Below are 20624 nucleotides of genomic sequence, written 5' to 3'. Positions count from 1 at the left end.
CTGAGTGAAAAAACGAGTTCTTCTATAAGTGATTAAAATAAAAGATATTAAAAATAAATAAAAGTATAAAAGTGAAAGTAAAATAAGCAAAAGTAAAGATAATAAAAGTAATTAAGATAAAAGTAAAGATAAGTAAAAGTAAAGATAACAAAAATAAATAAAAGTAATTAAAGTAAAAGTAAAGATAAGTAAAAGTAAAGATAATAAAAGTAATTAAGATAAAAGTAAAGATAAGTAAAAGTAAAGATAATAAAAGTAATTAAGATAAAAGTAAAGATAAGTAAAAGTAAAGATAACAAAAATAAATAAAAGTAATTAAAGTAAAAGTAAAGATAAGTAAAAGTAAAGATAATAAAAGTAATTAAGATAAAAGTAAAGATAAGTAAAAGTAAAGATAACAAAAATAAATAAAAGTAATTAAAGTAAAAGTAAAGATAATAAAAGTAATTAAGATAAAAGTAAAGATAAGTAAAAGTAAAGATAACAAAAATAAATAAAAGTAATTAAAGTAAAAGTAAAGATAAAACTCATATAATTTTCATGTAACTGAAATAAGAGCTACTACTTTCTATATTTACTTTTACACCTCATAAGTATAAGTAATAAGTAATTAAAATGAATAATAAGTAAGTCAAATAAAATGTATTAAAAATAAATAAAAATATATTTGTAATTAAAATAAAAGTGAAGATAAAAATAATATAATTTTCATCTAACCAGAATAAAAGCTACTACTTTCTATATTCCCTTTTACACCACATTAGAATGTACAGAATGGGACTCTTCAAATTTTGTTAAATGTATACCACTAGTACTATTTTTCAAAATTTTTGTTTTACAATTTTTACTTAGATGATTTAAACGAATGTAAAATGATGCCTATTTAAAGTTTTATGTTAGTCTTTTTTATTCAAATATGGATATAAAATTTTCTGATTTTGGCAGCTTTCTCCCCCTTAAAGTGCTAGTTACGGCTTCTGTATATATTTCATTTGATAAATCATATGTAAGAGATATTTAAAAAATTACAGACATTTTAGTTAAAAAGAATCGATGAAATTAATAACAGTTTTATTTCCGACATAATGATAAAATTTCTAATGTCTTTCAGCGTATCATATCTTTGGAAAACGGTATTATTAAACATAAGACGTAACTGCAACTTCAACTTAAGATGGAAATCAATGAGACTATATTCCGATAGACTGAAATTGATTTCAATGAAATATATCAACATTGTATCAATATTTCAATGGAATCATTCATTATATCAATATTCAACATTTAATGATGATATATAATTGATGAATACTGATATTTTTTGACAATAATATTATGCATTATTATCGTCTATTTATTGTGATATACAAGAAATCACTCTAATCGTGATAGAGTAACTAATTTTTAAATTATCAGAAGTAAGCATGCAGCTCCAAGTAAAAAACTTTAAATTACATAAATAACTATACTTTTTGTTGTTTAAGTCAATGAAAACAGAATCGTAAAATTATGAATTTTAAATATTTTTCTTTTCTATTAATTATACTCAACTCAATATTTTTGACAAATTCACATTTCAAACGAAATAATTCCAACTTTCTACTATCAAATTTTAATGCGTTATGAATATTTGAATATCATTGTTTCAGATCATTTTAGATCCTTTCAGAAGCTATCTCAAAACATATAATTTATTAACAAGAAACATTTCTTTGACACGTATGTATTGGTCTAAAATACTGAAAAGTAAAGCTTCATAACTCGATCCATTTTAGTAGCAGAAGAGTGGAACTTTTTTGTTTAAAATGTTAGACCCTCTGGATAATTTATTAAATATGATTCATAGATTCTGGGGAATGTATAAAAAGTTTTAATTCGTAATTTTGTCAACAATAAATATATTGCCGTACTATATGGCTCTGAGAAACTTTATTTAGCCCAAAATTTTATAATGAAAGTAAAATCCAAATAATGAATACTTAAGGGTAGATGAGAATACATTTGCATGGGATATTTTACTCAGTATTCAGAGACATATACAATTCCAAAATGTTCTATTTTACTCAGAGATGACTGAAAGAAAAAAAAATCAAGATATCTAGGTCACTATTTTTAGACGATTCCAATCCGCTTTGAGCATGAGATTAAAAAATATACACTGCGAATACTATATAATATTATGGCGGCCGTCATTGAAGTTGAAGAAATTCCTTTGGCGTAATTCAGAGAGGTAAGGGATATTTAGAGAGGCGTTTTAGTTTAGTTTAGTGCTATTAATGTCTCATTTGTAAGGCAACATTAAGGCTATTTTGGGATGGACCTCGAAATTTTGAACCATGGTCAACTGACGAGGATGGCACTTGATTTTAGAGACCCGGAAGGGAATAATTGTTTACACTCTTCTCTTTTCTATGTTAAATACGATAAGGGAAGAAAAATAATCTACCAATATCAGAGAACTATTTATCCTTAGTATGCCAATAATCACTAATGAAGCCTAGATCACTGAACTGGCTTTCTACATCATTTTACCACGTCTTTGCTGTCCTTGAGAATGAGTCTCTAATGGGACCAGAAATAATCATATTCAGCCCCAGACACACTGAAAAATTTAATATACATGGCATGGGTTTTCATGCCCTTTTACTTCACCTTTGCTGTCCTTGTTGGCGAAGATGTCTCTCCTGTTCTGCACTCCGTTCATGTACGGAGTGTTCTGCTCGGAGGGACTCTCTTGCAGCATTGAGTCGATGATGGCATTGCACTCCTCGGAGTTCAGATCCTCTGGGGGATCATCATCTAAGTCATCAACATCTTCCTCTTCCCCTTCCAGTTCGTTTGGAGGATCTGAATTAAAAATAAATGTAAATAAATATAGAAATATCTTAGTTGATCTTTATGATTTTCGAAAATTTGATATGCCCAATGCAAAGTCCTTTTTGAAAAGTGCTGCATTCCGTTTATGGATAAAGATCAATTGTAAAAATAATCAGCAGCTGAACGAAAGTAGATGGATAACGTAACAATAAGCCTGCATAGTATCAGTGAGAATATGTGCGTTTTTGCATATGTAAGAAGAACTGAGAGCATAAACGCTGACAAAGTTAGACAACTTAAAAGTCAATCTTTGTTTAATCTTAATACTCATTATCTAGTTCTATTATAATATTTAGTTCTAAAGTTGTATAATGAGTTCAAAAAAGAATGGGAAATAGTATTTCCATTTTATTATAACTAATTCAACCAATCAACAGTAATACAGAAATAATTTTTCTGTCTATAAATTAGTAATACTATATTTGTACTTTGAATAAGATTTTGCTGCACATTTAAATTATATACAATACTGGGAATATAAACAAGGTAATGATCTCAGTTTTACAGTTGATGTTGTCTGTCCTTAATCAGAAATATTGTCATCTATTATTTCTTGAAATTTCATTTCAAAGCAAACTAATGAATGCCAAAATCTCCTATAGGACCCTAATACGTTAAATTAAGTTGTATGTCAAAACACGTGATGAGTATGAAGCCACTCTCATTTATACATACATGGATTTATGGATTCCAACGCAATCACCGTACGGATAGAAAAACATTTTTCCCATCAGAAAATTTATATCACTTAAGTTGTTTCTACAAGTTGGAAAAGTATTGGGATATTATTATTTTTGAAAACAGACTTCGACAAAATTCAGACGGAATGAAATATTTTTTGTACTTCACATCAAAATCGTTCGAAGCCATGGTTATAAATGGCATTCATGGAAGCAATTCCCCGCAGCAAAAAATAACGACACTAACATCGTAAATTCCCCTTCATCCGCGAAGGAATGACGGTAGTATTCTTTGTAAATATGAGAAGAGTGCAATTATTTATTATTTTATTTCATATTTCTTCTTATTTAAAGGAATTAAGAATCATTAAATTAAATATATTGCCATATAAACCTGAATAACTAACAATCACCGTGGCTCAATCAAAAAAGCATCTCGTTTAAACATTGATTGGTCCGGGGTTCGAATCCCAGCCACTGTGTTTTATCCAAAGACTGGAATTTTTTTTAAATTTAAATTGTTATCTGTAATTTATCTAAGATCTGGCTTGTTCTAAATCTTTCTTAAATATTCAAATTGGATTGTTCTCGAACATTCTATATGTGTACAAAAACTGTGTCACATCAGTAAGTAGTAATATGAAATATTACTACTTACTTAATATGAAATATTACTGAGTAGTAATATGAAATATTACTACTCAGTCTCGTGCTGTTGTGAGTTGCTTCGTTCTAATAAATCTAATTGTTTGTTTAAATTAACGACGTAGTTATTTACATCTGTAGGAGAATATTTATAACTTCTGGAAAATTAAACGCGTGATGATAAGAAGAAGTTAATAATAATTTTCAGAGGTGATTGTGATCCACAATTTTATTTAGAAGCCGATAATAAACATAATAACTATAGCTATATTCCAAATATTATATATTGCAGGAAACAGCGAGAAAGCAAATATATTTTTACTGGACGAAATTCAAACCAATTAATTGTACTCATTATACAACTTTAACACATTTTTCTAAAGGCTTGTGTTTCTAAATGTACAGCTACCATATGAATTGATTGCTCTACAAAACAAAAAACAAAAAATAAAAATTGACATGACTTTAAAATTAACCTCAAAAATTCAAGCTCTTGCAGCCAAGTGCCCAGACCATAAATGTTTAATTGCAGCTATTATTCTGAATATTCCGCAGTCACACGAGCTCTAATGCAAATGCGCAAACATTTTGCAATGCAGTGCACGCTTTATGGCAATGCGTTTCGTGATATTTTCACACAAAAGCAAATTCATTAATTATCCTTTATAGTATTGCGCATGAAATGTATTCTTAACATTTAGTATTCTTTGAATAATGTTTTTTCTCCAAAAAATGTCAAGCGTTTAAAGAAATAAAGTTAATCTAAATTGTCTCGACCAAGGATGGGCATAAAGGGTGGCCAGCGCGATGGACCGGTGAACAACAAAGACATTTTGGCCTTAACCCAAACAAGACCTAAGACGCGCACACTAAAAGAAATATATTTATGGAACACTGACGACAACTAGACAGGAGAATCTGCTTTTCACAATCAATGAATGCGTATACAATACATGTACAAAACGTTGCATATCGTTTTACGTCGTTCTTTGGCTCTACCTTTTGTGAAGCTGCAATTTCAACTATGAATATAATTTAGACAACATATCTTCCCCATCTCACAGACGACCATTTAGAATCCAGTGCAAGTTTAGTAGTTAAGTAATTGTACACCGAGATTTTCAAGATTAAGTCTTCTATTAACTGTAACTACAAGGACTAACTTTAGATGAAAATTATTTATTCTTTAATATATTTTGAATTGTTTGATATTAAATGCATTATTTGATATTATTATATTTGTGGTTATTATTATTTGTGCAACTTGCTATTATTATTACGTTTGTAGTTATGTAGGCAAGTACATATTCCTTTTTTACTATTAAGTTATAATAAATATTGTATACACTCTCTTTTTAAACACCTTGGAAAAATTAAAGTAACCAGTACGCTGGAAAAATTTGCTCGCCCCTGGTATAGACTATGTCGTACAAAAAGACAAGAATAAACAGTCTCAAATCAAAATAAGTGCTCTACGCAACATTTTTTCTTATATTAACACAGAAGATTATGCTAAACATCCTTTTATTAGAAAAAGGAATATATTTTAAAACAGTACCAATTGAAATTGATGGTTTGAGCCAAAATATGACACTGATTAACAATTTTGGTGTAAAGATCATATCTTAAAGTTCTGCATTTGACTTATTGCCTTCATATAAACTCAAATAGATAGGCGACAAAGGTCACTCTCTTGATGAATATAATCTTAAATGGGATGCAAATTCATTCCATTGCCTGAATGCATTCATGAGTTATTGTACTCGAATGACCACGGATAGGGGGATGCATAGAATTGCTTTTCACACAAAATCTAATAGAATTCTGCAGTTCCAAGGTAAAAGCCATATATCAAATTTCCTTAGAGTGTAGTGTTATTAAGTTATCAGAGAGTAATGGTTAAGATATGATATATTTTATTAAGATATGACTGCAAAAATGGAATTGTTACGTGATATGATACAACAATTTAAATTTCAATATTTAAGACTAGAGAGAACAGTCTAGGCATTACAGTGATTTAAAATTACTATGCCAATTATAAGTGTTAAACTTCTATTATAATTCCAGTTTTCTGTATTATGGAAGTCTTTTAAACTCAGAATAAAATTTTCTTTCAAAAGCAGTAAATTCCCAAATATTCGTGATTAGGGATTGCAATACCGGTATACCGAATACCGGTATTTTGAGCCATTTGTACAATTTTGTAATACCGGTATTCACAAGTTTAAATACCGGTTTTTCGGTATTTATTAAAATTTTTTTAAAATTGTCTCCACTATATGTTCAGATATCGCGAACATAGCAAAATAGTATACGTTTTTGTTTTGATGTCTCCCTAAGGGCGAAATTAATTAGCTAATGAATGGCTTAATTAATTGCTTAAATCTAAATTCGTGAAACATGGATTATCCCTGAAAGAAAATATTGGATCCATAACGATTGATGGAGCAACAATTATGAAAAAAGTTGGAAAGTTGATTGGTGCAAATCAGCAGTTGTGCTATGCACATGGAATTCAATTAGGAGTAATAGATGTATTATTCCAAAAAAATAAAGAACAGAAGAATCCAAATACTGTGGATATAGAAACTTCGGATTCCAACTTTGAAAAGAGTAAGAGTGAGAGTGATATTGACAATGAAGATAATGACAATGTAATTGTTGAAGAGAGATATTGCTAATGAGGATGAAATATTAACCTATCAAGAATTGCTTCCTACAATTTATAAAGTTCAAAAAATTAAGATATTTAAACGTTCCCCTATAAAAAGGATATATTACTAAAATATATACTAACTGAAAATAAAACAGAATATATGTTAATATTAGATTCTAAAACACGTTGGAACAGTTTACTCCTAATGATGGAACGATTTTTGAAACTGAGAAATCCAATCCAAAAAGCAATAATCGACTTAAACCTGTAAATTAATTTTTCAGATAGTGAATTCGACTTAATATCCAGAACTATATCAGCTCTACTTCCAATAAAACTGACTATTGAGGCATTATGTCGGAGAGAATCAAATTTATTAACAGCTAATGCAACAATAAATTTCATGTTGCAGTCACTGAAAGAACAGCACACATCACTATCTCAAGAATTATGTATTACATTGAAAAATCGCACAGAAGGAAGGCATACCGAAATAAAAAATGTCTTATGGTATTTACATAATTATAATGATTTTAAAAATGAAAATGAAAAAGAAGAAAAGAAAATAACCCATTCAAATCTGATTAAGTTTAGAATAAATTTTCTTAAAATTTTTTACCCACAAACCTATCCACATTCAGAAGAATTCGGTTGAGTTATAGAAGATTATGATGTCACTACTGTCGATAGTCAGCTGGTAATTTTTACACAAAATTACTTTTCAGGCTTAATGACAGTACAATTGAGGCATTATGCTTTTTAAGATCACATTTCAAAAATTTGTAATAGTATCACAGACTGAATAGTGATATTTACACTTTTTTTGTGATTTAAATAAATAAGATGTTTCTTTACTTTTTTGTTATTATATACTGTTGTAATTTATAAATTACAAATTATTTTTTGTGATATTTACACTCTCTAACAAAACTGGCAAATAAAACAAAGAAACACCTGTGTTTTCTTTCTTTTTCCAAAATTTCTAATACCGGTATTAAAACCGGTATCCCGGTATTAAGATTTAAAAAATACCGAATACCGGTATTGGAATTTTGGTCCGGTATTGCAATCCCTATTCGTGATATTGGATGCCGTGGAAGTCACAGATAATCCGGAAAGGGACGGAAAAAAGTATAAATTAACTAAGTAAATTTCTGTATTTACAGATTCGTTGGTTGTAATATCAGTTTCTTGTATTCGAAGTATGCAAAAAGAATTATCTTCCTTAAATTATTCGACGTCGCGCTATTGTTGGATTTCGACATTTCAGACTTCATCGAATAGAAAAAACACATTTTGAGCATTATGATTGTCCACTAATCTATCTGACAGTCTGTGGATTCAATATCTCAACCGGATAATAAATTAAAAATAAGGATGGAATAAGTCATTTGGCCGTTTCATGAAATTTGCAGATTTTGAATGATATCTATGAATTGAAAGTTTATAAAATATACCACAAGCGTATATAAAATATGGTAACTCTCCAATGTTATATTTTTAAACTAAGAATGATGACATTTTGTATGCAGCTATATCATTGGACATAGTGCATCTACATAAAATATCTGAATCCATTCTATGGAAAAGAAAGTAATCAAAATTCGTACTCTGTTTTCTTCATAATACCATGAAGCGCAAGAAATATTATCTAATTTTAATCGACGAGTTCCGATTTGTTACAAAAAAACGGTCAAATGCTCGTTTTCAAAATGAAAACGTCTTTGTTTTATAGTTTAGAATGGTGATAATCTATCTTTTATTGTATATCAAAATTAAATAAAGAATTATTTATCTTGACATATTAATATAAAGCGCAACCTTTCCCAGATAACACAGTGTGTTGCACAGTATTGCAATATATTGTGCTATACTATAATATCAGTATTCAACAAGATTGTGCATTATTGCGATTATTGTTTAATGCCAAGCAATATTCGCAACACGCTCATTTTTGTACTGTTTTACAAAGATTTCTCGTATTGTCAAAGGGAGTTCCCATCTTATATAGAAGTTTGATAATTTCATGATATTAGAGAAGATGAAAGGAAATCCATCTTACCTGGTTCTATCTCTTCCTCTTCTTTGCGCTCTTCATCGGCAGTCGGCGATTTCCTGTCAAAGTTGGAAGACTCGGTGTTGCTGAGAGATTTGACATTGTATTCTATTTCGGGTTCTTTGCTCGTCTCTTCGTCATCTGACAGACGATAATCTGGGTCGGGCTCGAAATGGGGTTTGAAACCTCCTATGTGGTTTAGCACGGCTTCGTGATCTTTCTCTTGGTCTTCGGGCGAAGACATGCTGCAAAATGAAAATTAGTGGATTTTTTTTTTATAATTTGGAGATCGGCAAGGATATCCATTGATTGTCTCTCTTTATCTATTAATGATGTTTATAAGAAACAGATTTAAAAACTAATACTTTTATCGTATTATTGGAGAAAGGGAACATCACTTTTTAATGACCTTTTTAGTGATAATATCCAAATATTATCTAATTAACTGTGACAAAAAAAAAAAAAACTTTCATCTCATTTATCTCAGTATTGGTAACCTATTATAGTCGGGCAAAAACATTGTTCAAAACAAAGGATCCCTTTCACAAGTTATAGATTCCACATGAACGAAGGTATTATATCATCAATGACTAAAAATGATTTTAATCGCATTCTTTAGCTATTAAGACCATGACGGTTGGCACATTCTGTGAATTAATATATACGTGCATTATTTCCCCTTTAACTTGCGATGCTTTTCTTATGTTTAGAAGGTATAGATTAAAAGTAAATGTGTCATACTGGTATCCTTTTAGGTAATTAGCAGTAATAATCAATAAACAAAAACTTTTGCAATTTTTAGAATTAAATATTAAGTAGATATTGTATTGTATATAAATTTCCTCTTACAAATTACATATTTTCAACCTTTTCATAAAAATATTATTCTTAATAAAAATGCTTTTTATTTATTTATAATTCCCAACAATTTTGTCTACATAAACGGTATAAGGCTGGAAATAATACTACTGGGACCAAAATTATTTAATTTTTTTTTAAATTCCTAATTATTTATATAAAATATATAATAAGAATAACATAATAAAGCATTATATAGAATAGCGTAATTATAAAGATAATAATGCACAATAAATATAAACATTGCATAGTAATACTCCCATTTCAATAATTTTGCATGAGAAAAATGCTAGTTTATATACAGATTTGTTACAAAAGATAAGTCTAGGAAAACCTAATTAACAACCTAAAATATTCCACAAAAATTCCATGAAGTATTTGAAAGCTAGAGGGATATTAAACTCCAACTTTGTTCCTAAAACATGTCTTATTTTATTGCCTCTATACAATAAATAAAAAAAATAATAACAACAATCTAATTTATATAAATAATGCTATTAAATAAATACCAAGTATTGAAAAAAATGCAGTCCTTTATAAAGAATTATCATTTATAAGTTTTTTAGCGCATTTAGGACAACCAAATCTTTGACATTTCTAATTTCCGTTATTCTGTCAAAGGCCTATTCCTGATTGCCTACCATTACTACCACCATCTTCCTGAAAGCATACTTACCTATCTGGGGAATCCCAGAATGGTCTGTTGTCCGGGCCTTGCGTAATTCCGTTGGGTGGAGATGGGGGAGCGCAGTGGCGAGGTTCTTCTACAATTCCGTTCATATAAGGCATCTGAAGTGTCCACTTATCCTTGAGTTTACTACTGGAGGGGAACCGAATTCTCAGTAAGCGGCACTTTGATGAGAAGAACTCGAGGAACTGGTTGGGCCCGTTGAATAACTGTTCCATATCGAGAGGTGGGCATTGTTGGCTATAATTGTCGCTCATTAAAGAGAGCAGACGTTCGCAGAACATGAACACAGGCTGAAGGAAAAAAAGAGCTATTAATATAAAATCATATGCAAGAAATTCAGTAGTATAATCAGTTTAAAACAGTCGAGATTAAAGAAGCATAATATTGACGTATGCTGTAATACCTTTTACTATTTACAAAGCGCAATGGAAATATCAAAATACACTACACACTAGCATTGAATACACTATGTACACATTACACGCAATTTGGCCATTTTATCATGTTTGTCAGAAATTAGTTTGTACTGAAGAACATAAACATTCTACGCCCTAATATATTACGTAAAAATGCAGATTCTCTTGATCTTAAAACACAGTCTTGCAATATCTGTTAAATATGATAAATGAAAACCACAGGTACAGAATTAATTAAATAATTGTCACTTAATAGGTGGTTAATATCTGGATAACAGTTGGCGTTTGTTTTTTTGTTTTTTTTCATATTAGGATGTAAGAATTAAAGCAATCTTGTTCAGAACACTAAAGGAAAAAGAGTACACCCAATGGTAAAACATACCACCAAATCTGACATATAACGCCAGTATGAAATGTACTTCCGAATATAAAGAAAACAATGGCTGCAAAAAATTAGACCTAGAAATGTAAGACAAAGAAAAACCCATTGAATACTTGTTGTAGATCATTTTGTTGAAACCTTTGTGGTTGTGATGTTTACAAGTTGCGAATTATATGTAAAGTGAGGAATAGTTTTGAAATAAAAATAAATATGAAATTTCAATAATCATTTTGAAAACATTCCCCATGGCATCAACGAAAGTGGAAGATTCTATTTTCTGAAAATTTTTTCTATATAATTTGAATAACAATATGATTGTGAAGACTATCGGCAATAACTATGGAACTTCCACTGCCTTGTTGTGCTTTATTATAAAAACTGCTTCATTAAAATTATGAAAACAATGGTGTTCATTGCTTTAAGCATATAACGTCCAGAAAATAATTTAACTATTAGATGGGAATTATTTAGTTCGAACTAAACGGAATTGAATGTATGCAGCAATGTAAGTGACTGGATAGTTAAATAACGGTTATTTTTGAACTGGCGAATCAGTTCGAGGCAGGAATTGAATCAGGATAATTCAAACTGTATCAGGATAATTGAATTTGCTGTATACTTCAGTATATAAGCATTTTCATGAAACTTAAGAAAATTATTTGTTTAAAAAATATTATCACGAAGAAGCATAATATTCTGCAGAGACATGCACGATAAATTTATTTTTGCCACATCTTTAACTGGTCTTGAAACATCTTGTGGAGGAAGAAGATACATTTTTTTTCTTTCTTGGGAGTTTAACACATCAAACATTTAGAACATGTTATAACATTCAAGCAATTTAAATTAACGATGGATTTTTCGGTAACTAAATCGAAAATCATCAAGAAGCAAGAAACAGTTACCGGAAACAACAATCAGAATCCGTTCAAGTTAAAGCATGCATCTTTTACAATATTGTCATCTATAATTTTTAAATTCTATCGAAGTATGTTGAGGCGATAAAAGACACTAAAATGCTAGTCGATTATATTGTGCTTAGGGCAGAATTATAAATTAGCAAGTGCTTAAGGACTCCAGAATTTTTTGAAGCCTTGTGATTTTTTTATTTATTTATTTATTGCTGTAGCAGAGCAGTTTTTTTGCTATATTTTCAAGATGTTGTCATTTGAATTACAGAGCCAATGCTCAAATTAAATCAAATCTCGTTTGAATTTCAGAACATATTTTTTTCTAAAAAAATTTTGATCATATTTTCAAATTTATTTCCACATTTAGAGCAATTCGATATTTTTAAGATTCGCCGATTGATTAACAAGGAAAAAACACTGACGAACTTTGCATCAGATTGTATTAAGAATTTTAATAAATTTTTTTCTGTTTTTGTTTTAAATTATCCCCAAATTAACTCCCAAATTTAAATCAAATGTTTTTTTGGAGATTATGTGATAACGAAAGCAGCTATTTTGAAGGTAAAAACAATTTAATGTTTTATTTCATATTTATTACTTAAAAATGCTTATATAAGCATATATAAGAACTAAACTTAAAATAGATCTAAAAATATAGCTGATTTTGAATTTTCCTTTTGAGGTTAAAAGAGGACGAAGCTTATATGGCCTTGGTTTAATTGTACTGGACTTCTTGCTTCAAGTAATTTCATGCACTCAACATGGCATATTTGTGGTGATGCAATTGTAAAAGAAAATAACATAATGTAGTGGCTGTTCATTTGGAAGGCAAATTATAGATTAAAGATGTTATGCTGTTGTGACTTATGGCATTTTACAAGCCCGCTGACAGTTATCTGTCAGCGATTTAATCCGAGTGAGCGTCTCTTGTTTTTTCAGTAGTGCGAACTAGGGCCAAGAGTACGACTTAGCTACTTCATGCGTCACATTCGCTTGCAAAACCCCTTTTTACGGGGGGGGGGCACATTCACATACCTCACAGATAGAACACAGAAGAAGAAAAACAATCCCCTAAGGTAAAAGGATTAAAGATTAAAGGTAAAAGTTTATAAAGAATCACTAGAATACCGATAACTCTTACTTTTGGTACATGTTTGAGCAATCTTCCTTCAAATCCGTGCAAAAGATACCTTTGGCGTTTCAGATAAGCGTTAAGACTCATTCTGTAATCATCCCGAGGAATCCTGTGCAAGAAATTACATTTAGTACAGCTTTCATCCTAAGATTTACATATACGTACTTCGCGAAGGTAGGAAAAAACTACTTACACATTTGCAAAAACTATGAACATGGGCACAACGAATTGAGCAAATCCTTGGACACTTTCCACTTGGCTTTTGGTCTGTACTGACCCAGGCCTGGAAATATAGAAGGACTAAAACTTAATTTCTCTTAGGAATAAGTGATTAGCAAAATAACTAAGTGGACTCTACGTTTTCGCCGTCTCTTTGTTTTTGTTATTTTGATTATTAATTATTTATATAATGAAATTTTCTTGAAATCATGTGTAAAGAGTTTAGATGTATTCATAATAATCAGAATTTCAATTCTATTTTAATGATCTAAATTCGAATTCTGAAGTTGTATGTCAAATTTAGATGATTGAAGTTTATATTCTTTTGATTAATTTTTAATTTAAATGCGAACTTTGGTAGCTGTAAATTGCGATGTACATGAGATTGATATTTTTTTTTTTATGTAAAAGAAGAGGACGACGAGATGTTAAATGCGAACTTTGGTAGCTATAAATTGCGCTGTATATGAGATTGATATTTTTTTTTATGTAAAAGAAGAGGACGACGAGATGTTAAATGCGAACTTTGGTAGCTATAAATTGCGCTGTATATGAGATTGATATTTTTTTTTATGTAAAAGAAGAGGACGACGAGATGTTAAATGCGAACTTTGGTAGCTATAAATTGCGCTGTATATGAGATTGATATTTTTTTTTATGTAAAAGAAGAGGACGACGAGATGTTAAATGCGAACTTTGGTAGCTATAAATTGCGCTGTATATGAGATTGATATTTTTTTTATGTAAAAGAAGACGACGACGAGATGTTAGAATGTTATTTTAACATGATTTAAAAAACCCAAGACTTGATGTATGTTGATGTCCAATCTGTTGACAAAATATTGTCTCTTACTTATAACTTCTCTGGCGTTTACTCTCGTAATTGCAGCAGTTTTATTAGAAAAACTTATGACGAAATTTATTGCTGGAATTTCTCCAACTAACTGTAATGCATGCAGGGAAAGTTAATATTTACAAATGTAAGAATACTTTTCATAATTTAAATTTTGTCAGCATAATTGAATTCTGTTGTTATTCATCCTAGAAAATTATATATATATTTAATTTTGCAGTTAAATAAATGTATAACTAAAAAACCAGTTTTGAGTCTCAAAAATAAGTAAACTCCTTCAAATTTTTTAAAGTTTCAATTTCTTCAAAGTTTTTGATTTCAGAATAAGGAGTGTAATTTTTTAACAAAGATTTGATGTTCTTAAATCGAAGATAGATTAAAGAAAACATAGCTTTCTAATGTAATATATTTATTAATAGCACACAATATATTTAAACTTAGCTGATAAAGAAGAATCCATTATTGTCAGTTATTTGCACCTCAGTCACTTCGGATAGTGGGAAAACCGGTTGATTGAGAATAAACGTTAAATCGTTCTTTATTTCGACAATGTTTTCAAAAATTATTCATTTAGAATTGTGAAAATAAGTCCGCAAGTATACTGCAAATTGACAGTTTAGTAAACGGTTTTATTGTTCATTTCAGTATACAGAGACTTTCACTTTTCAATGATTCTACCTTTCCAATGATTCGACCAAGAGATCTTCATTCTTTGACCTTGATTTAAACATTATTATAAGTTATTTCGTTCTGTTTTTTCCCCAGTGTATGCGAGTGACGTGTGTCGTTTCTGATCGTGTTATTTTATAGTAATTCAAAATTGCGCATTCACTGATTATATGGCTAATTCTAGCGGCAAAACACCTTCAGAATTATCGCAAATTTTTTTTATATAATATCCTTAAATAGGACTGAGATTATCTGCCTTTGTTCATCTCAAAATGTTATCAAAAATTCAATAACTAATTAAGTGTTTAAACCTAAAAAATGTTATTATTTTCTAAAAAAAGTGAATGCCGAATTTTAAAAACAGAAATCTTCCATTTATTCATCATAATTTGATGTTTACCCTCCACACAGTAAAGAAAAATTGCTTTAAAGTATTTTATTGTGAATTAGAATCTTTTTCCGACAATATCATGAGTTATCTATAATTTTTACTCCACCGAAGTGCACGAGCGTTCTCAAAGCAATATTTTCACACGGTTAACACACACATACTGACCCATTCACAACGTCATTTTTTAAATGAAAATGCATGAATTTTCTAGCATCAACATTGAATTAGTTAAAAAATGGAGTTGTGTGCCTTATTATTTTTTCCCCTTTATATAACTTTTTAAGTTATAACAGTTTGCCTCTTTATTTTTTCAAGCTTCCGTATTCTAAAAACTGGCTCAAATACAAAATTGTAACTTTTTTATTCTAAAAGCTTTGCTGCTTTTGCCTAAAATACTCAGCTTTATGGTATCATAGGTTAAAAACCCGAATAATCAACATTCTTTTGTATATAAAATAGCGTACTTTGTTAGCACAGTTAGATTGCAAAACACACTTCTTGTTCCAAATGAATTTTCCTTTGTTTCGTATTAATCAAATTCTAACAAAACTTATGGTAATTAGCAAATTTAGAAAACATCTGGTTTGAGCATATTTTATTCAACCAGTTATAACTATATTTAAACATACTAGTATGTAAAGTCATTGCTCGTTTTGATAGAAAGTACACTTTTTTCAGCACTTCCTTGAAATTAATCTTCAGTTGTTTTGAATTAATCAAGATACCATAAATAAATCCTCAAACAGATCATATTCATCAAGAGATCGCCTGTTATATTTAAACGTTCATGAAAATTCTATAATAAGAATTTTTATTTTCTGTATAGCATATTATACTATTTAGATTCTACATTTTGATTTAGATTCTACATACTATTTAGATTCTACATTTTGCATCAAATATAGTTAGTTCATTGTACTGTAGCAAGTGGACAGACCTTCTACATTTTGATTTAGATTCTACATACTATTTAGATTCTACATTTTGCATCAAATATAGTTGATTGTACTGTAGCAAGTGGACAGAAAACGCATTTACCTTTTAGTCCGCACATAAGCGACGGCGTCTGTGGGCTTGCAGCGCAGAGTGTAGATGAGATAGCAGGCAACCAGCACGCCGGTCCTCCCCAGTCCGGCATGACTATGAATAGCCACTTTACCTTCGCTCAAAGCGAACGCCAACACCTTCACCATGTCCAGCAGAACGGTTTTTGGCACTGAACCGTAGTCCTTCCTGAAAAATTGAGGACAGTTTTTCACGATTAAACTTCTATTTTAGTGTTATCATACTTATAAACTCTGATAAAGAATAATTTTTCCAAGTTCTATTTATTAGAAAATCAATTATGAATTTGCAATAAAACTTGAAATATAGGTCATTTTTTAGCAAAAATAATCTGTCAGATTATTAATGTACATAAATAAAAAGGAAATAGTTTTGAAGTTATAAAATGTTTTGAAGAAACCTGGAAATTATTTTGAAATTTGTAATAGTCGTTCCTTGACCAAGACAAATTTGGATGGGCACCCCTTTTCACATCAGCAGAAGAAATGTGGACCCTCGATACCAAATTTCCATTATAATCATTCTTACATTTTAGATATGCTTATGTATTGTCAATGTTTATAATATTTGATACTGTTTGTGTTTATTTACTGCACATCTTATGTTTGCTTTATATAAGGTCTTTTATGTATAACGTCTTTGTTCTATATATATGTAATATAAATGACTTCAGCTATACTTTAATTATCCTATAGTATGAACATTTACCAAGTATCTGTATGGTAAGGCTCTTTAAAGTTTCAGTTTATAAATTCAAACTTATCCGGGGGAAGATGATGTCATCAAAATATTCTACAACCACTGGATTGAGTTGACCTTTCTGAATAAAAGGAATATGATTTATGGCTTGTTAGTTATATGGTGATGCTCTTTAAGGTTTCAGCTTACAAATTCAAACTTATCCGGGGGAAGATGATGTCATCAAAATATTCTACAACCACTGGATTGAGTTGACCTTTCTGAATAAAAGGTATATGATTTATGGCTTATTAGTTAGATTAACAACGGTTTTGAAGAGATATGAAGATTATATTGGGACGGATTTCGTAATTTTTGACCATAGTCAAATGACATGGATAAGTCCTAGACTACATATTTTCTTTGCCTGGCTTATCTTTAGACTTCAAGAATAGGCCATATACATAGTAGATTTTCGGTAGAAGCAAATTCCTAATCTGTAACTCTCAAGTTCTGAAGAAAAAAAAATCCTGCGACTGAACCACCCTGGTCCAAGATAAACGCAATAAAACATCATAAGAATTTTAGTCATTGAATGTATTGCGAATAAATAAAAAAAAAGATCCTCTACAGATTTATTCAGCGCAACATATTCGCATTTTTCTTCTAGAAACACTTCGAGATTTAAAAACTGCTATTGCAAATGAAGCAGCACAAATAATTTAGACAAAACTGAAACGAACTTAATGTTTGTAAAAAATAGACAATATATTTTTTCATTTTCATTTCAATTCATTCAACTCATTCTTAATTTGATTTAAATGAAAAAAGGAGGAAGAGAATTAAACTAATAATCATAAAAATATTTAAACAAATTTATTGGTTTATCTCAAAAAGCACAAACTAATCTATTAAATAAAGTATACAAAAAAGTGTATTACTTACCAGTCGAAATTGTAATAAAAGACTGCATGAAAAGTGAAAACAGACGATTAATTATTTTTATACTTATAATTATCATTTAAAGTAAAGCAAAAGGGAGAAGAAAATTGCTTACTTTTGTTTTCCATGAAGATCTGTGGGTCATATGTGAATCCCGATTTCTCGAGAGGTACACCGCATGAACTGTGCTCACCTCGCTGCTGGAGGTTGATTAATGATTTAATGCCGAATCTGCCAACAAATATAATTAAAAAAAATTTTTAAAGAAAAAAAATTTATTATGAACTTTTTAGTACTATGAAAAAGGAATGGTTTTAAATTTAAGGATGCAAAAATACAAAGTGTTCCAAAAACAATTTACAAATTTTAACAATAGATTAGACGTCACGTAAATACTACCAATGCCAACTTTGGTACTAACAGCGTAACATTGGCCAACTTTAGTATTAACTTCTTGCCACTGATGAACTTTGGTATTAATCTCATACTATTGGCGATCATATAGAAATTTAATTATAAAAGAACCAATTAGCGTGCGATCCTTGGCGATTTTTTGTGGCGAAAATCGCTGACATATGATTAATATGTAGATACATATCAGGCATACATACGCAAACGATATAGAAGAGGGAGCTGTAAATGCAAAGGGTGCCCCCTACAAGGGGCACTTTTAAAAAAGAATTCATCAGAAAAAATGTACTTATTTGTTGGAATTTGAATTCCATAAAATATGTACATGTCCTTTCGTAAATACAACATTATATACTCAGCAGAACAGTTGTGATAATATTAACCAGAACGAGATGTCAAAAACAAATCTTTGGAGTACTTAATGTTTAAAGGATAAGCCATTAGAATATTAACACGCTTCACAGGTTATTATTCATAAAACTAGTTTGTTACGTTATTGAAATTTTGTATCCAATTAAACATGTATTCGCATTTTATCTTATTATACTTTTTTTTTACTTAATCATCTGACAAAAAGCTTTCTGTAGCGGTACCCTTTTCTTTTCAAAGCCAGATTCTGTAGCAAAATTTGTTGTATTTCTGATGTATCCTTAGAGTTTTCAAATGCCCTTTAGTAACATTCCACAGTTGTATTTATTTAATTACAATTTTACTAATGTTTTATTCTTCGTAATTTCTAAGATTAAATTGACTAATCCAAAGGATTTACATGTTTTCTAGTCTGGCAATTGTGTCAATTAGAGAATAAAACCAATAAAAAAAAAGGTGTGAATGTTTTTTTCCCTTTAAATAAAGTTACACAAAATAATTATAAAAATTAGGAATTCAAAATCATTAAATCTGCTAATGAAAATATTTTGTATATACTTTATTATTATTACATTAATTCGGATAAAAAAAGAAATGTCCTTAAAAAATGTATAACTATTACAGAAGAACAAGACTTTTTATAACTTCATTATGAGCTAGATGAAAATAATAGACGAATTTCAGGAACAGTTATTTAATTATTTTCTAAGTTACACATTTCACAAGGCAAAACGAACACGAAAACACACGACACTCACTCGAATACAATCTAATAATGTTACCCAAGAAAATCAGGGGAAATATACCTTGATATTAGGTACCTACCTTGATACCAGATAATGCCATCTGTTGTATTAAAAGAGAAGGTAGTAGAGTTATGACTGCTACATTCTATGTAACTGCTGCATTACATCTTTGATTTATTTTAGTAATTTGTTAAAAATTTCTAAAGTAAAATACAAATTACATATATAAGTACAAATTAGTTACAGAAGTAGAAATTAATAAAGTAAAAATTAGGGAAATATTAATACAATTAGTTAATATCAGCACAAATTAATTTACATTTAATTTAAATCATTCCGAATTTTAGATAATTGTATGAGAAAAATAATAGATTATTGTTAATCTTACAATGTCAGAATTCGTTATTTTTAGTTGCTACTTTTATTTTTGGCGCTTGTTAGTATTTATTCGTAATACTCCACCTAGAAACGAAGAAAGAAATTTCGAACCATGCATGAAATGAAATAAATAGAAACAGTCAGATTAAGACTTACTCGCGAAATTGTTTGATGATTTTGTACTTTTCGATGATTTCTGTGGAAGGACGCGCCATCGTCACAATATCGTCTGTGACCCTAAAAGAAAAATTATTATCAAAAGAAGTAAAAAAAAGGGTTTATAATTAGGTACTTACAGAAAAACTAACAATACTCAAACGCGATTATTTAGGGCAATAGCATTTTCCACTTCATTATTTTTAATACAGCCATTTTTTTTATTTAAATACGTCCTAAGTCATTTTAATTTGTATACACTAACACATAATTTAATAAGGAAGCAACGATTACAGAAACAACAATGATTCAGTCTTACTTAAATTCTATAATTTTTATGTATTTTTAAAAAGAATTCTAAATTAAAAACTATGCAACTTGTTGCCAACTGATAAAACAGTTAATGAAAAGTATTTTTTTTTTTTAAATGTACACAA

General features: G+C 29.5%; 1 protein-coding gene across 3 annotated transcripts in view; it reads right to left on the bottom strand.

Annotated features, from left to right (window-relative positions):
• LOC129981898 (protein tyrosine phosphatase domain-containing protein 1-like) overlaps positions 1 to 20624 on the bottom strand; it is a 168332-nt gene that overhangs the window by 6747 nt on the left and 140961 nt on the right. For all 3 annotated transcript variants that reach the window (XM_056092944.1, XM_056092943.1, XM_056092945.1), the window contains exons 4-12: positions 20188 to 20268; positions 18243 to 18358; positions 18131 to 18152; positions 16481 to 16675; positions 13504 to 13593; positions 13317 to 13419; positions 10452 to 10756; positions 8924 to 9162; positions 2653 to 2847 (exon numbers count right to left, since the gene is read on the bottom strand). In XM_056092944.1, coding sequence (XP_055948919.1) covers positions 2653 to 2847; positions 8924 to 9162; positions 10452 to 10756; positions 13317 to 13419; positions 13504 to 13593; positions 16481 to 16675; positions 18131 to 18152; positions 18243 to 18358; positions 20188 to 20268 — 1346 coding nt within the window. The remainder of the gene's footprint in view (positions 1 to 2652; positions 2848 to 8923; positions 9163 to 10451; positions 10757 to 13316; positions 13420 to 13503; positions 13594 to 16480; positions 16676 to 18130; positions 18153 to 18242; positions 18359 to 20187; positions 20269 to 20624) is intronic.

This window comes from Argiope bruennichi, chromosome 8, assembly GCF_947563725.1.
Source record: "Argiope bruennichi chromosome 8, qqArgBrue1.1, whole genome shotgun sequence".
NCBI classification, from domain to species: domain Eukaryota; kingdom Metazoa; phylum Arthropoda; class Arachnida; order Araneae; family Araneidae; genus Argiope; species Argiope bruennichi.
Note: the sequence above shows the minus strand (reverse complement) of the source record. Positions and strands in the feature narration are given on the sequence as shown.